General features: G+C 52.3%; 1 protein-coding gene across 1 annotated transcript; it reads left to right on the plus strand.

The window, feature by feature from the left end:
• Nucleotides 1-5,009: 5,009 nt before the first annotated feature.
• On the plus strand, nucleotides 5,010-17,284 carry ADAMTS8 (ADAM metallopeptidase with thrombospondin type 1 motif 8; the record flags this gene model as incomplete). Its single annotated transcript, XM_080357949.1, has 9 exons — nucleotides 5,010-6,213; nucleotides 12,321-12,560; nucleotides 12,762-12,894; nucleotides 13,454-13,621; nucleotides 13,891-14,189; nucleotides 14,763-14,946; nucleotides 15,170-15,342; nucleotides 15,432-15,607; nucleotides 16,552-17,284. Exons 1-9 carry the CDS (start codon nucleotides 5,614-5,616, stop codon nucleotides 17,282-17,284), a joined length of 2,706 nt encoding a protein of 901 aa, XP_080214075.1. The 5' UTR covers nucleotides 5,010-5,613.
• Between the last annotated feature and the right edge of the window lie 427 nt (nucleotides 17,285-17,711).

The raw sequence follows: 17,711 nt of genomic DNA on the forward strand, positions 1-17,711 counted from the left end.
CGTCCCTCTCCAAGCAGGGTGGGCACGGGGATTTATCTCTGTTTTGTCTTCTGCCAACACAAAGGGACAGGTTATAGCGATCAGCCACCGCAGGGGACATCCAGGGCCATGGGAGGGAAAACTGGTCCCTTCTTTGGGGACCTCCCAGCAGTTGTTTGCACCCCACAGCACTTTATATTTGCTTGAAGAAGCTGGTTGAAAATAACACCTTGGTCTCTGAGCGTCTTTCCAGGTGCTGGGGGCTGAATCTGGCTGCTCCTCACACCCTGTAGTTTGCTTGGATTTAATGGAGATGAGCTGGATATAGGTGAGCAGATGGTAAAGAGGGAATGGAGATGGAAGATGCCTTTGGACCTCACCGAACAGCTGCGGATAATAAGGTATATAAGGTCAATTCGGCTTTGATTTTTGCCTAGAAAACACTTTAAGGAAAAACCTTCTTGTGTCTCCTGGATGTTCCGGTTCACTAAAGAAATAATTTTAGATAAACCATCCTGATCTCCAGGTCAAAGGTGGAAATGGGAAGGTTGCGGGCAGGGAAAGGCCAGCATTGCGAGGCTTTGCCTTATCTTGGGCTGGGAGGTTGGCAGATCAGAGGCCTGGGCTCGCACCCAAAAGTTCAGGCTGTGCTCTCCCAGTTCCCCACCACATGGGCAGGAAGGAGGATCCTCTCCAGGGACCCAAGATGAGTCAAAGCGAGTCGTTCGGCGGCTTTCCAGGAAAGAAAGGCTTGGAGAAAATAAAAGAAAAACTGGCTGCGTCTAGATAGGGTCATTGAGGCAGAGATACACAAGAAACCTGAGCACGTGGAGGTCTTTGTAACCTAAAACCTGCCCCATCCTCGGTCCAGGGAGATGCTGAATTTAATTAGATTTATTCTGGCTCGGATAATAGCGGCGGGAGATGGGGAGGATGCTCTGCCTTGGGTTTCCCATGCAGCTCTTGCAGTTCTGTGCAGCAGGGATGGCAGCAGCACTTTAAAGCAGAAAACCTCTTCTCTTACGGGGCTAAACACCTTCGAGCACACATCTATGTACAACACAACAAATCATCCTGGAGCAGGAGCGTCTCTGCTGCCTTCCCGCATGGTTCCAACACATAATGTCACCTCTGGCATCTGGCAAAGCTTCGCTATGGGAATACCAAGGTATGCTGAAAAATACATAAAGCTTGTTTTTTCCAGCCAGTTTCGCAGGTCCTGGCATTGCTGGTAGTTCACATGCCCAGAAAACATCCAAAATTTCCCTCTGTCTCCACATTCTGCTTGGTATTTAAGGCTCTCTCCTCTTTAAAGGAAAATAGAAGCAGGTTTTTTCCAAGATGCTCTAAAACAGTAAGTGGAAATTTAGAGAAGATAGATGATGGTCCCACATATACCCACAAAATGTGTTTCTTATTGTTCAGACACCCACCTTCAGCCTGAAGATTAATGACCCAGGACTACACAGCTCTTTATTGCACCCACCTGCCTGAGACAGGGCACATCCTTGATTAATTAGCTTTATGCGATGCTCATGTTAGAAATACATAAACCCAAGATGTGTAAGGACACCAAGCTCTCAATAGGGTGAAGCTGCAGGTCTGGGTAAGCCTGAAAGGTTGTCAAAATGATGCACATCTGGAATAAACCTGGGTGATGGAGAGTCACAAGGCAGCTGCCGAGGATGCTTGTCACTCAGGCAAATCGTTATGAAGTTCATTTCTTTTTGTCAGCCCATAAACCACACAAGAGTGGAATAGGGAGAAAGGGGGATTTGTATGTGGTTTTTTTTTCTTTTCCTAGAGAAGAGTATTTTCATCATAACTTGCTGTATTTATTTAGTGCTGTTTATGGGCTGGTTCATAGGAGAAGCAGCCCTAGGGTAGCTTGGAGGTCTCTTAAATGTGGAGGTTTTTAACCCCAGGTCAGACACAACTTTGCAAGAGGTTTGTGGAAGAACCAGGTGACCCTTGGAGGCTCTTTTTACTGATGTGCTAAGCTCAGGACACCTTGCAAGCCTAAAAACCCAGCTGGGAAATGGAGAAGCGGCTCCCCAGGGAGAGCAAAGCCTGGGAAGAGGCTGAAGTGCTGGAAATAGGATTTCTAATAGCTCTTGGGTTTTGGAAAGCCCTAAACCTGCTTCCCTTCCAGCACACCTGCAGCTGCAGCTCCAAAGCCACCCGGAGCAAGGTTGCCATCTGGTGACACTTCCAAGCTATGAAATGTCATTAAATGCGATGGATGGCATTGCAAATCAAAACGCAATTGGAAAACAAACAAACAACCAAAAGTAAATATTTAGGTGCCTTAAGGCGGTTTAGAAATCCGAGCTGGAATCCTTTCAAGTCAAATTAAATCAAATCAAATCACAGCTGTTGCACTGTGCTCTCGCTTTACCCAGTTTATGGGACATCTATGGCACCAAGAGCTTTTGGAGGTGGGATCATCAGCCGATAAACCAAAACCCAGCCTGGCTGTCCCTACCCTTTCCTAAATTCTAAATATAGATAGAGATATCTGATTTCCCTACATTTAAAGGACCCAGTAGGAATTATGGCTTTCCCCAGCATCACTTTCACAGCTGCCAAACCTCCTGCGTTGTTGGTGCACGGCCTTTATGGATGGGCTGCGATCGAATATTGCACTAATGCCCAAAATTGCACTAAGGGGAAGGCAAACCCAATGTTATTTTACGGGGTACTGAGGGGTATGAGGTCCCAAACACAAAATAACCACCACTCGTAAGGCAGGGGTGCCCTCCTGTGGCTGTGCAGCAACTACAGATTTATATAGGATGGCACATTTTGCTGCTTAATTCTCACTCCAAATCAACCTCAAATCCCCCTTTCTCACACAAACCTTAAATCAAACCAACATTTCTGTTACTCTCTCTCAGCTAAGATGGTTTCATTGGGGATAATTTGACACAAGACCAAAGCCTTGAATTAAAGCTGTTGGTTTTGTTCTGGGAGATATTTCATCCCACCTGCTCGCTTTAAAAGGAAAACTAATGGAATTGCTTCTTCTTGACATCAGATGGGTTTTGCACTGGCTGCAGGACCCCTTCACCCTCCTCTTGCTGCTGCAGGGATGGATTTGGCGTTCCCCACCATGCAGCACAGGCCGGCACTGACATCTAGTGGTTGATACCTTTTTTTTTGAGATTTTTAGCTGTTTTATCGATGAAATAATTCTTACAAACGTGTTTTGTTTTGTTTTTTCACTGGGCTGAGGGCAAAGCAAACAGAGTAACACCTAAAACACCAGCCTGGTGCAAACTGGGGAGGAAAAAGGCTGCAGGAGGGAAGTGCCTGTTTTTGCAGAGCTGGGGGCTTGCGGAAGATTTGATCAAAAGGGCCTTTAAATCACAGTGACTTGGGAGTTAATGGCTTTCACATGCTCAGACAGCCCCATAGAAATGGGAGCTGCAGGCAAGGCTCGGTGGCAAGGACTTAAGAAGCAGGAACCCCCCAAAAAATTATTGGGGTGGATCATCTGCTGAGAGGAGATGCAGAGGGGCAGCCAGGTGAGGTTTTTGCATCCCCTGTCATGTTTTGAGCCGGTTTGTAACGAGCCCAGCGAGGCTACAAGAAATTCCAGCTACTGTTTGCAGAGCTGATGAAAACCAGCGGTGCCTCCAAGCTACGATGCGGGCACGTCCTCCGAGATCAAAGATGCAGGAAAGCCGGGGAATAAATTGCATCCTGTCAGCGAGACGTGTCGCCTGCAGCCTCACCTGTCCCGGTTCAAAGCGGGGACACCGCCTCTCCTCGCCCATCAAGCCCATAAAGCAAAGCCTGGTGAGATACAAGCCTATGCTGACACTTTTGGTGGGATTTGGGGTGTGGGGAGCAGAGTTAGAGGCACTTTGGCTTCTCCTGCCAAGGTACTGGGTGTCAAGGGAGCACATTCCACACGCAGCCCTGGGGAGATGTCCTATGCCACTCCTGGGGTTGTAGTTTTTATTATTATGATTATTTCTTCCACTCCTACGGTCACAAACCCCACACTTTAAAAAGAAGAAGTAATCAGAGCCTTGGCCCCGGGGCAGCGCTGCTATTTAGAGCCAGGGCTGTGTGTTTACTATATAGGTAGGGATGTGGCTTTTAAGTGGAGATAATAATAGAGAGGCAGATGTAAATACATCCTCACATAAAGGGAGAGCAGCTTTTAACCCTACGTTCTGTGGCCAGACTCTGTTTTCCCAGGAATCCTGAGATTCTTCACCCTTTCAGATGTTTTTTAGGATTAAACTAAGGGTAAAAAGAAACCAACAAAAAAACGGTGTAGAGAAGCTGGTCCTCGGGCTTGCGTCCACGGCAAGGTTAAAAGAGCACAAGCCTGGTCCTGAGCATGTGTTACTCCCTGAAAAAGGTTTAGAAAATCAAGGCAAGGAGCAGAATAGGACCCACCAGCCCCAAACTGCGGCAGGAACATCTGGGGATATCTCAGTGCTGCACAAAGGGTGCTCCAGAGGCCAGGAATCTCATGAACTAACAGGGAAGGCCTTAAGAGGAATGAAGGAGTAATATATATGGATTAATTTCCCTTTCTCCACTCCAGCTGGTTGTTCCCTGGTGCTGAGCGGGTTCCCAGCCAGGGACAGCGTGTTTCTGTGCATCTCCTGATGTTTGCCACCACTGAGCACATGGTGGCAACTACCTGGTTTTACAGCCTGAGACTTTTGTACTTCTGGATGATTTTCACTCCCTGCAAGCGAATGGGTGTGGGAAGAAAAGTTCAGTCCGAAAGAGGGAGATCTGGGGTTTAAATGTAGTCACACAACACCCCTACCCCCCACCAGCCCCCCCAAAAAAAGGGCAACAGGAGGAGCTGGCTGCATTGTTTTATTCTCCCAGGTATTTTCCATAAGTCTGATTTAGCTCGTTGCCTTATTTCAGCTGGAGGAAACTCCATGTGGACCCAGCTGTTGGTTCAGGGCATGGAAACCTCCTTGTCTTTGTCACTGTTGGAGCTTTCCCTGGGACCCAAAGCCCTTTCTGTCCCTGGCAAAGCAAAGGACATGGGAACCGCGGGCAAAACCCCCCGAGGCACCTTCTGCCCCGCAGGCTGGAATGAGATGCTGTCCAGCTGGCTTCCCAGCAGCCAAGAGATGCCGGGGGGGGGAATAGGAGAAGAACCAGCTCCCCGGGCTGATTTCGCCCGTGGTGGGGAGGGCTGTGGGTGCAGGACCATCTCCCCGAGCTGCTGGCCTGGGCACGATCGGGCCCGCAGGGGCTGTGCTGAAGGGGTTAATGCTGCGAGAGTCACAGGCTGGAGTTGACACTTGGAGGCAGGCGGGGCTCCCGGCGCCTGATTGGCCTCAAATCGCATCCAAAAGTGGGTTGGTTGTGTATTTTTTTTTTTTTAAGTGTGTGTGTGTGTGCGTGTTTTTTTTTTTTCCCCTTTGCTGCTGCTGCTTTTTTTGTGTGTGTGTGTTTTTTTTTTCTCTTTCACTTCTCCTCCTCCCCCAAGGCTCTGGCTTGGCAGGGGAGGGGAGTGGGGGAACAGCAAGAGATCAAAAATAAACCTCTTATGTCAAAGCCGGGGGGGAAAGAAAGTATAAATACAGCGGGTTCGGCGGAGGCTGCGGGGGAGCGGCCGGGAGCCCGGCGGGGCGGCGGGGCCGGGCGATGGGGCGGCGGGCGCTGCTGGGGGGCCGGGCTCCGCTCCACCTGCTCCTGCTCTGCCACGCCTGGGCTCTCCCGCCGCCACCGGAGGCACAAGCGGTGCTGCCCGCCCGCCTGCCCGCCCCGTCGGGGCAGCTGGCCCTGCGGCTGGCAGCCTTCGGCCGCGCCGTGGTCCTCCGCCTCCGCCCCGACAACGCTTTTCTGGCCCCTCGCCTCCGCTTCCAGCGCTTGGGGGGTCGGCGGGTAGCGGGACGGAGCGCAGCCCGCCGGGGTTGCTTCTATTCGGGAGCCGTCGAGGGGATCCCCGATGCCCCCGCCGTGCTCAGCCGCTGCGGGGGGAGCGGCTTCCGAGGCGCTTTTCTTCTCGACGGGGCGGCTTACGAGCTACAGCCGCTCGGGCATCACCCGTGGCCCGGCCCGCCCTGGGGCCGCCCGCACCGCCTCCGGCGCCGCGCCGCCCCGCCGGGCCCCCCCGCCGCGCCCGGTACCGGCCCCGGGGAGCCGCTCCGCAGGGCCAAGCGTTTCGTGTCCCAGGCGCGCTACGTGGAGACGCTGCTGGTGGCTGATGCTTCCATGGTGCGGTTCTATGGGGAGGACGTGGAGGTAAGGGTTCCCTCCATCCCCCTCCATCCCCCTCCATCCCCCTCCATCCCCCTCCATCCCCCTCCATCCCCCTCCATCCCCCTCCATCCCCCTCCATCCCCCTCCATCCCCCTCCATCCCCCCCATCCTTCCATCCCCTGCCCACCCAGCATCCCTCTATCTGCCCCTGTCCCCATCTCTACCTCCTCCTGTTTCCCCTTGCACCCCCAAACCGCTGGTTCTGCCACTGCTGGGGTCCCCCATGCCATCTGTCCCCTGCAGAGACCACCTTGGGTGCGCAAGTAGAGAACTGGGGACATTGCGGGGAACCTCAACTCTGTCCCTTGCTGTGTAGGGGCTGTAAATCCCAGGGAAAAAGGCTGCAAGATTAATCTTTGGGCATTGGGGCAGCATTTGGGGACCCATTCCCAGACCCAGCATCCATCCCAGGGAGCCTGTGTCTGCACAGGTTTGGACACCAAGGTGTCACATCAGTCCAGTATCCCCAGAGATGAAGTACAGAGTGGGTTAATGCCTTTCTTGCTACAGGGAAAGAGCTGTGCTGCAAAGCGATGGGCTTAACTCCCTTCCGGACAGGAGCTCGGGCCAGATAGTAAATAAAGCGGGGGCTGAGTAATGCGCAGTCCCACTCCTGAGCCACCTGTTAGCAGCCGAACAGATGCACAAGCAGCTCTTTCCCTCAGCCACCACCGCCAGAAACTCTTCCTCTTCCTTCAATACACTCCGGCTGCAGAGACCGTGCCCTTGGCCAGGCTTTGCAGAGACCCCAGTGGGGAAGGTCCTGGCCTCTCGGCCCCCCACATCCATCTCCAGGGCTGTTGTCCAGCGGCTTTCATTGGCACGGGGTTATTTTTCAGCTCCCGACCCAAGCAGGCACCGCCATGCACCCAACAGTGATGGGTTGCTTGGGTCCTGGGGTCCAAATTCAGGTTTGCATGGTTTGCAACATATTCAGCTCTTTGCAAGGGACAACAGTGCAGCGGGGCTGCTCATCCTCTGCAGTGAGTTGTTGTGGGGCTGTTCGAGGAATCCGTGAAGCCGGAGCTTAGCAGGGAGCAGTCGAGCAGCTGAAAGCAAGAGCTGCGCTTTGGCAGCCTGGCTTTGCCGTTTCTGCCCGCTTTAGCCTTCCCTGGGGGCTTCATCCAGCTTCTCCACTGCTAATAAAGCAGCGTTTTAATTCCAGCCCTCCTCAGGCAGGGCTGGACCTTGAAAAATACCAAACCTCGGAGCTTTAGCTGATCTCAGCTGCTCAGCATCACTTGGGTTTCATCCCTTGCTTGGTTTTGCTTGCATGTCACCAAACCAGGTTGGCAGGAACAGGTAGCAGAGGGTCAAGGAGTGATGGATGCTGCACTTGGAGACAACCCCCCGAGAGCTCAGAGTTTGCAATGGGGTAACCTGAATTTTTGAGCAATGACATATAAATGGTGGTGGGAATTGCTCTCCCCAAGGGGCTGAAACTCGCTAGTGCAGCCCTGGGGGTGGGTGATGCTGCCTAGTGGGTCTGTGACAGCTCCCTCAGTTATCAGGGAGTTTCCAGTCTGCTTGGCTCCTGTTTTACCATCATCTCATCCTTGTCCCCAAGAGAAGTATCTTTGCCTTACCTCTCGGGGTATTTCTTGATGGGAAGGAAGCCTTTAAAGATCTCATTTTGGATGAACAGAGCATTAGTGTATCTAAGTGTTTGGGACAACACTCCAACCAGCTCTAGTGTGTCGGTAAAAAAGAAAACACAACAAAAAAACGCAGCCACCTGCTGTGTTTCTGTCTTTTGTTCTCAGCAAATAAAAAGCAGGGAGAAGTAAGGTTGCTGCTAACTCTGGAGACCAAATAGCCATATCACTTCTTTCTAAATACCAAATAATATTGATGGCTTGCCTGTGCTGGTGAGATCTGGCTCGGAGATGCCCAGGGAGCAGAAATGTTGAGTCAGAAAAAATTGTATTTACGTAGTGACTTTTCTTCCAATAACCACACTTTAATTACCAAATATTTATTAAAGGTCACAAGCATTGTTTGTTTTCCCAGTTATTTTCTTGCATAAGCTGTAACAGTAGAAGATAGTCACCATAAGATGTGTTCGAGCATTGCTAGTTATAATCGATGTCATGCTGTTATTAGGAAAATGCTATTAATGATTTATTTCTAATCAATCTCAGCTGTTGTAGCTCAGCTGTTAGCCTAATTTAGATAACAAGAGCTTAATTCCACCTCCATCAATACTCACATAAACCAGGAGGAAAGGAGGAAGCGAGAGCAGAACCAGACATTGAGATTTAGGGGTTTAATCATTCTTCTGGCTTGATGCTTGCAGGAGTTGGGGTTTTTGGGGTGGCATTAGGTGCTGAGCAATAAGACCTGTGAGGAGGATTTGGCAGGATGAGACCTGCAGTGATTAGGTGGAGCCCCCTTATTTAGGGATGGGTGTGAGGCCCCAGGCTGGATGCATAAGTTATTCTTTGCATTTTTCCTGCAGAGAACCCAAAATGCCTGAAAATAAAAGGAAGGTGAGCATCGCTAACAGAATTAAGTGGGGGTTTTGAGGATGGGAAACTAAGGCAGGAGACAGCAGAAGGGCTAATCCATCCCTTGTGCAGAAGAAAAGGGTGTTTGGGCTGAGCACCTGCAGCTGCACTTGCAGAGATGCTCTGCGAGTCTTCGGGGATGTTTGCCCAGACACCTAAAGCAACAGGCGGTTGCACAAACCGGCCACAGCGTCCCCAGCCAGTTGGCAGCAGAACGGGATTCCTGTGGTGGGATTTCTCTGGTCTCCTGGGCGCAGATGGGATGCGTTTCCAAGCTTTCCTCTGCAAACGCCATGGCTGCGATCCCCTTTTCTCTCCCTCTTGCAAGCGAGGAATCTGCAATCCCCGACTCCAAGAGCTGGCAATGACCGAGGACCAGGGTGAAATCAGATCGGTCTGATTCAGCTGGGATTCCTCGCGGTTTTTCCAGGCAGATTTATGAGGTTTTAAGGAGTGTTAGTGCTATCCCATTCCTCTAAGGCCAGATGGGTGCTGGAGTGTGTGGCACGGGGCTCCGGGTCCCCCGGCCACCTCCCCAACACCAGGATCAACCACAAAGTGACACTGGGGGTAAAGCCAAAGCCACCCTGGAGCCTCAGGTCCCCTCGCATCTGGCTCCTCAGCTGGCTTTAGGGTATTTTCCAGCCTAAGCGGGTGAGTTTGCTTAATCCCTCAACAATAGGAGCCAGCCTCTCCTGATTGCATCCCAAAGGGCTTTGGTATGAAAGGCGCAGTGTGAAGGGAGCGGGGATCCCACCAAATCAGCCCAGGATAACTGTGAACTGCAGCTCTGCTGCCCCGGATGCTTTCAGGATGGAGTTTTGATTTATATCCGTCTGTGCCTGCCAAGAGGTGCTGGCAGTCCTACACGTGCCTCAGTTTCCCCTGCCTTGAAAAGGGGTAGTGGCTTCTTTTGTGGCTCAGCCCCAAAAATCCAGCAAAGAGAGGGAGGAAAAATTGTGTGGCAAGTAGAAGAGAGATGGGACAGAGACCTGGGAAGGCAGGAGGGCAGCCAGGCTGGCACGGGGTCCCCCTCTCCTCCGGCTTGTCCCCCATTTCCCCCACCTGAAACCCATGTATTTTGCAAGGGAATTCTTGGCTTAGGCTTCAACCTGCAGGGTGGCTGTGGGGGCTGTCTGAGCCGGGGGGCCAGCACTCAGACATCGCTTTTGGGGGAGAGAGAGACAGGCTGGGATATGTTTTTAGTGGTTGTTTTTTCAAAGCTGGGCAGCCCTTGCATCTGACCCCGTGTTTTCTTCCTTCCATCTGTCCTCGCTCCAGAAATCTCGGCGTTTCTTTTTGTGTGTGTGTCAGAGGGAGGCGAGTCGCGCCGGGGTGTTGCACGGGCGCTCCCTGCCATCCTTCTGCACTGGGTGGGTCTGGCGATATTAGATCATTATGTGCATACCACAATAATAGGCAGTGTCTGTGTAAGAGCAGTTTCTCCCTCTAAAAATAATAATTAAAAAAAAAAAACAAGTTGGAATCACTGCAAACTTCAACTTCCAAGCGGTTCCCACGACAGAGAGCGTAAGCAGAGATTTTGCAAGAGCCTGTATCAGAAAGCTAAATCCTTCAACGTTATCAGGTTAAAAACAACCCCTTTGGTTGCCCATGCTCTGATTTATAGTTATTTTTTCCTTTTTGCTGCTGGCACGTCTCATCCCGATACCCACATCCCCAGCCTCGATGCCGGGAAGGAAACCCGGTGTTCCCTCCTGGGTGGCTTGTCCTGGTTGCAAAGGCGCTAGAAGGATGGGACAAGCAGGATTCAACCCATCCACAGCTATTTTTTGGCCATAAAGCATTCAGCCAGCTTCTCAAGAGCCCTGGGGATCCTGTAATTTGCTTTTGGCCCCATCTCTGAACCCTTGGCCGAGCCAAAGCAGCGCAGGTGGATCGTTCCTCTCCCCGGAGCAGTCAGGGTCCATCCGAAACCCCGACTGACTCCCGCACGCTCCAGGGCTGGGTATAAATAGACACCAGATGGTGGAACAAGTGAATTTGACCTTTTAATCTCTGCTAAATAGCTGTTTGTTCGGTTCGCTTTCCGTCTTTGCTTTCCAGACACAGGGAAGGCGGATGGATGTTTTCCGAATCCCTCTGTTCCTGCTGCTGAAAGAGTTTCTTGGCTGGTTGTAACCCTGAGGATGGGAGGGTTGGTGTCCTGGGGGTTTGTGATGGGGGATGGTCCTCCGAATTAACTACCAGGATGGAGAGAAACCTGTAATGGGTTAGAAAAGGATGGAGCAGGATTTACTCCCTTGGAAATGATGGATGATCCCATCACCAGCAGCTCCAGCGTAGAGCATCCTTCTAGATCTTGACGTGTATAATTTTAGGAAGGCTTTGTGGTATTTTTTAGGAAGGTTCCCAATGGACTTTCCCCATGGGGTAAGAGCAATCGCTCGTGGGGATCTCGCCCAGGTTTCTTGCCTTGGTGGTGACTTCTCCGTAATATTTGTTGGATGCTTTGGGCTAGGGCGTGAGTCATGTCGCAGAGATCTGGCCAGTCTAAATAAACCCGTCTATTCAGCGCTCCCATCGCCCTTGCAGGGGCCTGCCCTTGGATAATGAGCTGGGGAGGACTTGGGATCCGTCTTGCTGAAGCGAAACATCTGTTTACAGGGAGCTGCCAGCGACGGGATGAAATGTGGCAGAATAACTTAAAATAGCCACAGCCACCCTGGGTGAGCGGCTCTTGTAGCTGTTAGGAGGTATCTCCCTAAACATCTCCCTCGTCCGCTAAGAAAATGGCATTTTGTACATACTATCACAGCATTGCGATGAATGAGTGTGCAGAGCCAGCTCCACACATGTATTTTGGGTGAATTTCAGCCCTAGGAGAGGGTTTCCACCTTCCAGCTTAATTAGATAGTGGCATTAAAGAGAGACTGTGGGGTATAATTTGTCTGGCAGCGGGGGGAGAAGCCACTTTCTCTTTCCCAATACTATATTGTGTAATGGCTGCATTTTTTTCTCCTGACTCCGGGGCCGTGAACGGGTGCCAAGCAGAAGAGGAATTTCGGTGCTGCGATAAGATGTTTACATCAGCCTAAACATCGCTGGCGCGTTTGACATATTAAGTAATCTCTGGTCATCCCGGTTGCCTGAGCTGGGGATGCTGCTGGATGAAGTCTTGGCTGTCAAAGTGCTTTGGTCCTGGTTTGTCACCGGGGACTTTGGGTTCAAACTCTGCTGAGCAGGAGTTTTGCAGCGATGCGAGGCTGGTTTTGTGATACCGCGCATGAGGCTGTTCCTGCCCGAGGGCAGGGTTAATGCTTTGGGAATATGCAGGAGCACTCGCCTGGACACGTGAGGTTTTCCCCGAAGGGTTTTTGGGTGCAAAGGGTTTGTGGCAGGTGAGACGTGGCGGCTGGAGAGGGGGATGCAGGGCTGGGATGCCCTGCCTGTCCTTCCCGCTGGCACAAGGTGTAAACCACCAAGTACAGCAAAATCAGTGCTTAGCCCATCAACCGGGATGTGGTAGGCTTCATAAATGAGGTGGATTTCTCTTTTCCTAACAAAAAAATAAAGACCCTCACAGCAAAGGTTTTACCCAGGCTTTGCTTTGCCTCTCAGAACCACGTCCTGACCCTGATGTCCATGGCTGCTCGCATCTACAAGCACCCCAGCCTGAAGAACTCCATCAACCTGGTGGTGGTGAAGGTGCTGGTGGTGGACGAGGCGGCAGCGGGGCCGGAGGTGTCTGACAACGGGGGGCTCACCCTGCGCAACTTCTGCAGCTGGCAGCAAAGGTTCAACCCCCCCAGCGACCGGCACCCCGAGCACTATGACACTGCCATCCTGCTGACCAGACAGGTCCGAAGGGGATGATCTGGGTGGTGAAAAGAGGTGGAGATGTTCCTAAAGAGGGGGGATGCCCCAACTATGCAAAGAATGGAACTTGGAGCAAAGAGGCGGGGAGGTGGTTGGATTTGGGGTGCGTCTCTGCTCAGAGATGTTGGGGCTGCTAAATGTGGGACCTTGTCACTCACCCTTCTTGGTGCTGGTCACAAACAGGATTTTTGCGGACACCAGAGCTGCGACACGCTGGGGGTGGCGGACATCGGCACCATGTGCGACCGCAACAAAAGCTGCTCGGTGATCGAGGATGAGGGCCTGCAGGCAGCCTACACGCTGGCTCACGAACTGGGTAACGCATCCCTTCCCCAGGGAATTTCTGCCTTTTTTTCAGTCTGGCAAGGGAAGGGATGTAGCATCTCCCAGCTGGGTACCACCCGCCAAGCCTTAGGCGGCACTGAGGAGCTTCTGGCACCAGCAGAAGCTGGTTTGCACCATAAAATGTTTTTAGAGATCCCTGAGTTGGTGTGACTTGGTGCCTTTGTCTGATGTGATGAGCTAAGGCATAGGATCAAGTGCTTTTCCCCCTTGGTTTGCTGCTCCTAGAGTAGTTACTCCCTCTATTCCCACTATGAGAAGCACTTGTTGTTGCATATGACAAGGGAAGCAGCTCATTGCCAAGTTCATGCACTTTCCTAGACAATTTCTCATGATTGTTGGTTCTGAAGCCCTAATTTGGGCTTCCTCACCCTGCATACAGCAAGCTGTACCTTTGAGACAGAGCAAGTATGCACTTGGTATGGTTTTTTTAATGGCTTCTGATTTATGGAAGCAAATAGCTTTTGCAGCAATAGGAATTGCTTGATAACTTAGCAGGAGGCTGTGGCTCACGGATGCTCTCTGCTCCCCAGGCCACGTGCTCAGCATGCCCCACGACGACTCCAAAACCTGTGAGCGGCTTTTCGGGCCCCTGGGCAAGCACCACATGATGGCCCCTCTCTTCATCCACCTGAACAAGACCCAGCCCTGGTCTCCTTGCAGCGCCATGTACCTCACCGAGTTCCTGGATGGAGGGCACGGTAAGGAGCCTCAGCATTCAAAACATCCTTTTTCCTTAATTTCCCAGGCTCTTTGCAATTCCTGGAGGGATGTGTGGGATGAAGGGGAGGGGGGAAATAAGACCAGAGAGATTTGGGATGCCCTGCTTGACGCATTGGGTCAAGCCTTGGTGCAACCCATGGTGTCAAGACTTGGGGCCGCCATTGGGTCAAGCCTTGGTGCAACCCGTGGTGTCAAGCCTTGGTGCAACCCGTGGTGTCAAGCCTTGATGCATCTCTGCCTTCCCCAGGTGACTGCTTGCTTGATGCCCCTGCTGACCCTCTCTCCCTCCCTGCTGAGCTGCCCGGACGAGGATCCCTCTACAGCCTGGACCAGCAATGCCAGCAAATCTTTGGCAAGGACTTCCAGCACTGCCCCAACACCACCGAAGAGGACATCTGCGCCCAGCTCTGGTGCAGGACGGGCAGCGGGGAGCCCCTGTGCCACACCAAGAATGGCAGCTTGCCCTGGGCCGATGGCACCCCCTGCAAAGCCGGGGGGCTATGCTGGGACGGCCAGTGCATGCCACAGGATGCCCTGAAGACCCAGGTAACGGGAAATTTGGGACAAATGTGCTGGTGCTCGACCCTTTAGGCTTCCCAAACCTCTGGCCCTGGTCCTGCCATCTCCTGGGTTAGCATTAGGTTTGGTTTTCTGGATGTCTCACCTTCAACATCACCTCTTGTTAATCTTTATTACTGGCAAGCTCAGCTTGCAGATAAATGCTGCCATGCCTTTTGTCAAGGTGTGGGCTGAACCAGAGCAAGCAGCCACAGTTCTGCAATTAAATAATCACTTTTTGTCTTGCTGGGGCAATTAGCAGTGATTTCTGAGTCAGACAGCAAAGTACAGGGTGTTTCAAAAAGATGGACCCAGTTTGGAATAGGGTCCATCTTTTTTGAAACACCCTGTATTAAACCTAAGCTTAACTTTAAGCAAAGGTAGAAGTCAGTAATAATGTGTGCTGAAGCGCTTTGCTGGATCAGGGTGGTGATGCAGGGAGAGAAGCTGGAGGCAGATTTTAGCTCAGTTTCAGAGCTTTGCTTGCCCTGGGAGCAAACAGCAAACAGGGGATGGACGGGCTCGGGGATGGATCTAGAAGGTTCTCCTGGTTTCTTGCAGCCGGCGGTGGACGGCGGCTGGGGCCCGTGGAGCCCCTGGGGCTCCTGCTCGCGAAGCTGCGGTGGCGGTGTGCAGTTCTCCTTCCGGCACTGCGACAGCCCCAAGCCCCAGCACGGCGGCCGCTACTGCGAGGGGCAGCGCGCCAAGTACCAGTCCTGCCACACCGACGAGTGCCCACCCGATGGTAAGCCCAGCTTGGCAAAGCTGGGTCTGATTCCCACATGCATGCTCACCTCCCATCCCCGTTTCTCCAGGAAATCACCAAGGATTGCTCCATTCTTCCTTGAATATTCTTATTTTTGGGGGGCTATAGCTTTCTGTTCGCCCCTGCATCTCTACAACCACCAAGCAATGTGGCTTTTGTTGCTTCCCATGGCTTTTGGGTCACGTTTTGCCTTCCCTTCCAGGGAAAAGCTTTCGGGAGCAGCAGTGCGAGAAGTACAACAGCTACAACTTGACAGATCTGGAAGGGAATCGCCTGGAGTGGGTCCCTAAATACGCGGGAGTGTCACCCCGAGACCGATGCAAGCTCTTCTGCCGAGCCAGAGGGAGGAGCGAATTTAAAGTCTTTGAGGCCAAAGTAAGATACCCGGTGATGACAATCGCCCCTCTTTACCTTATTTTACATCAAACACCCTAATTTCTGCTGTGCATCCCCCGCTTCCCCAGGTGATCGACGGGACGCTGTGTGGACCGGATACCCTCTCCATCTGCGTCCACGGCCAGTGCATCAAGGCCGGCTGCGACCACATCGTCGGCTCCTCCAAAAAGCTGGACAAGTGCGGGGTGTGCGGTGGCAATGGCTCCACTTGCCGGAAAATATCCGGCTCGCTCAACCGATCCAAGTAAGGCGCTTGTTTATTTTGGGGCAGTATTATGCAAGCCGGAGTTTGATTTCCTAAAATAATAGCTGGTGCTGACACTGGTGGTGGGCTTAGTACACCGCTACAAATAAATCTGCTGCCCTGAGGAGTTTACAATGTGCATCTCGCCCCAATACAGTGAGTTTTGGACACGTACTCAAGGGCTGATGCGGGATATAAATAGTTCAATAAGTCTTCCCCGGGTTTGGGGGGTGAATTTCAGTCCTGGCACGTGGGCATGGAGCAACCACTTCTCTCACCCAAGATCCCTGTTGCTTTTGCCAAAGTGCTGAATTTAAGGCTTTTGTTGAAAGGATCCTAACAAAAGCCCAACACGTCCAATTCCATGCGGCGAGGTGACTCACGCAGTTAAATTAGATTTCCTAAATGGTTTCCTTCCAGGGAACCAGCTGAAATGGGGCTTCCACTCTCCTATGAATTGTTTGCGGTTGACTAAAGAGAGATTAACGTGGTGGCTCCAGCCAAGAAGAGATCCCATTAAGATCAGGGGTAGGGAAGCCAGGGTGACTGAGAGAAGATTTTGATCCAAAGGCTTTTTTTTTTCCCAAATTACTCTAAACCTAATTACTGACCGCAGCATCAACCATCCTGCCCAGCATCACCAGTGTCAGCATTGCTGGGAAGAGCCAGGCTTTTAGTCCCAAACACTTCACACACTAAAAACCAAAAATAAACCAGGGAATAAGGGGAATTTCTCACCAAGGTAACTGCGGGGTGGTTCGTTTGATGGCATCGCTCATTTTCGCATGGAATTCAGCAAAATCTTCCAGGCGAGCACACATCTGGCACGACTGCGATACTTTCAGCTCCTGAATGTGCTGGGTTTCAGAGCCAAGTTCTGTCCCCTGTGTGGGCCTGCTCTTAATAAACTCAGGGAACTAATTGTGTCCCTTTGCCCCCTGCAGATACGGCTACAACGACATTGTCACCATCCCCGCTGGGGCGACCAACATCGACATCAAGCAGCGCAGCCACCGCGGGGTCCGTCATGATGGGAATTACCTGGCCCTGAGGACCCTCGAGGGCAAGTACCTGCTGAACGGAGACTTTGCCATCTCGGCCATGGAGCAGGACATCATCATTAAGGGGACAATCCTGAAATACAGCGGCTCCATGACGACCCTGGAGAGGCTGCAAAGCTTCCGCCAGCTCCCGGAGCCCCTGACCGTCCAGCTGCTGACCATCGCCAGCGAGATCTTCCCACCCAAAGTCAAGTACACCTTCTTCATCCCCAAGGATGTCCCTTTCAGCAAGCAGAAAGGCAAAGAGAAGAAGTCGGCCAACATCATCCGACCGATGCTGACATCCCAATGGGTCCTGGGAGACTGGTCCGAGTGCTCCAAGACGTGCGGCTCCGGCTGGCAGAGGCGGACGGTGGATTGCCGGGACGTGGAGGGACAAACCTCCTCTGCCTGCGACAGAGCCCTCAAACCCGAGGACATCAAACCCTGCGGAGATATCCCCTGCCCTCTCTGGCGCTTGGGTCCTTGGTCCCCTTGTTCCCAAACTTGCGGTGGGGGCGTGCGGACCCGCAACGCCTCTTGCATTGATTACACGGGGCAAATCACCGCCCCGGAGAAATGCAGCTCACCAGGGCCACCACCGGCCACCACCACCTGTGTCCTGCGGGAATGCTGAGCTGGGATGGGACAGTGACAGGCAGGACAGTGAGGACGCCGCGGGTTTGCTCGCCAGATAAATAACCACTCTCCAGCAGTTCATCCCCACCCCATCGACGTCTACCTCAGAGTGGGGAATAACGGCGGCAAAATGGGGAGGAATCTTGTTTGGTTTTTCTTCTTGCTTTCTTCTTTTCTTTCTGACTGGTCGTAATTTAAGGTGGGAAAAATAAGTATATCCATAAGGTGTTTCCAAAGAGCTGGTGTTAAACATGGTTGCAGATGGTTTGTAAGGTTTGCTGGGGTTTGGTGCTGGAAAAACAATGCAGAGCTTGGCTTTGCCATCATCCTGTCCCAGCTGCGGGTCAAGGAGGTCCAGGGTGGTGATAAAATCAGGCTCTCTTTGCAAAAGGCTGTGTTTTGGGTTGCCGTCCCCTCCCTACGTG

This window comes from Nesoenas mayeri (genome assembly GCF_963082525.1).
Source record: "Nesoenas mayeri genome assembly, chromosome: 22".
Lineage (NCBI taxonomy): Eukaryota > Metazoa > Chordata > Aves > Columbiformes > Columbidae > Nesoenas > Nesoenas mayeri.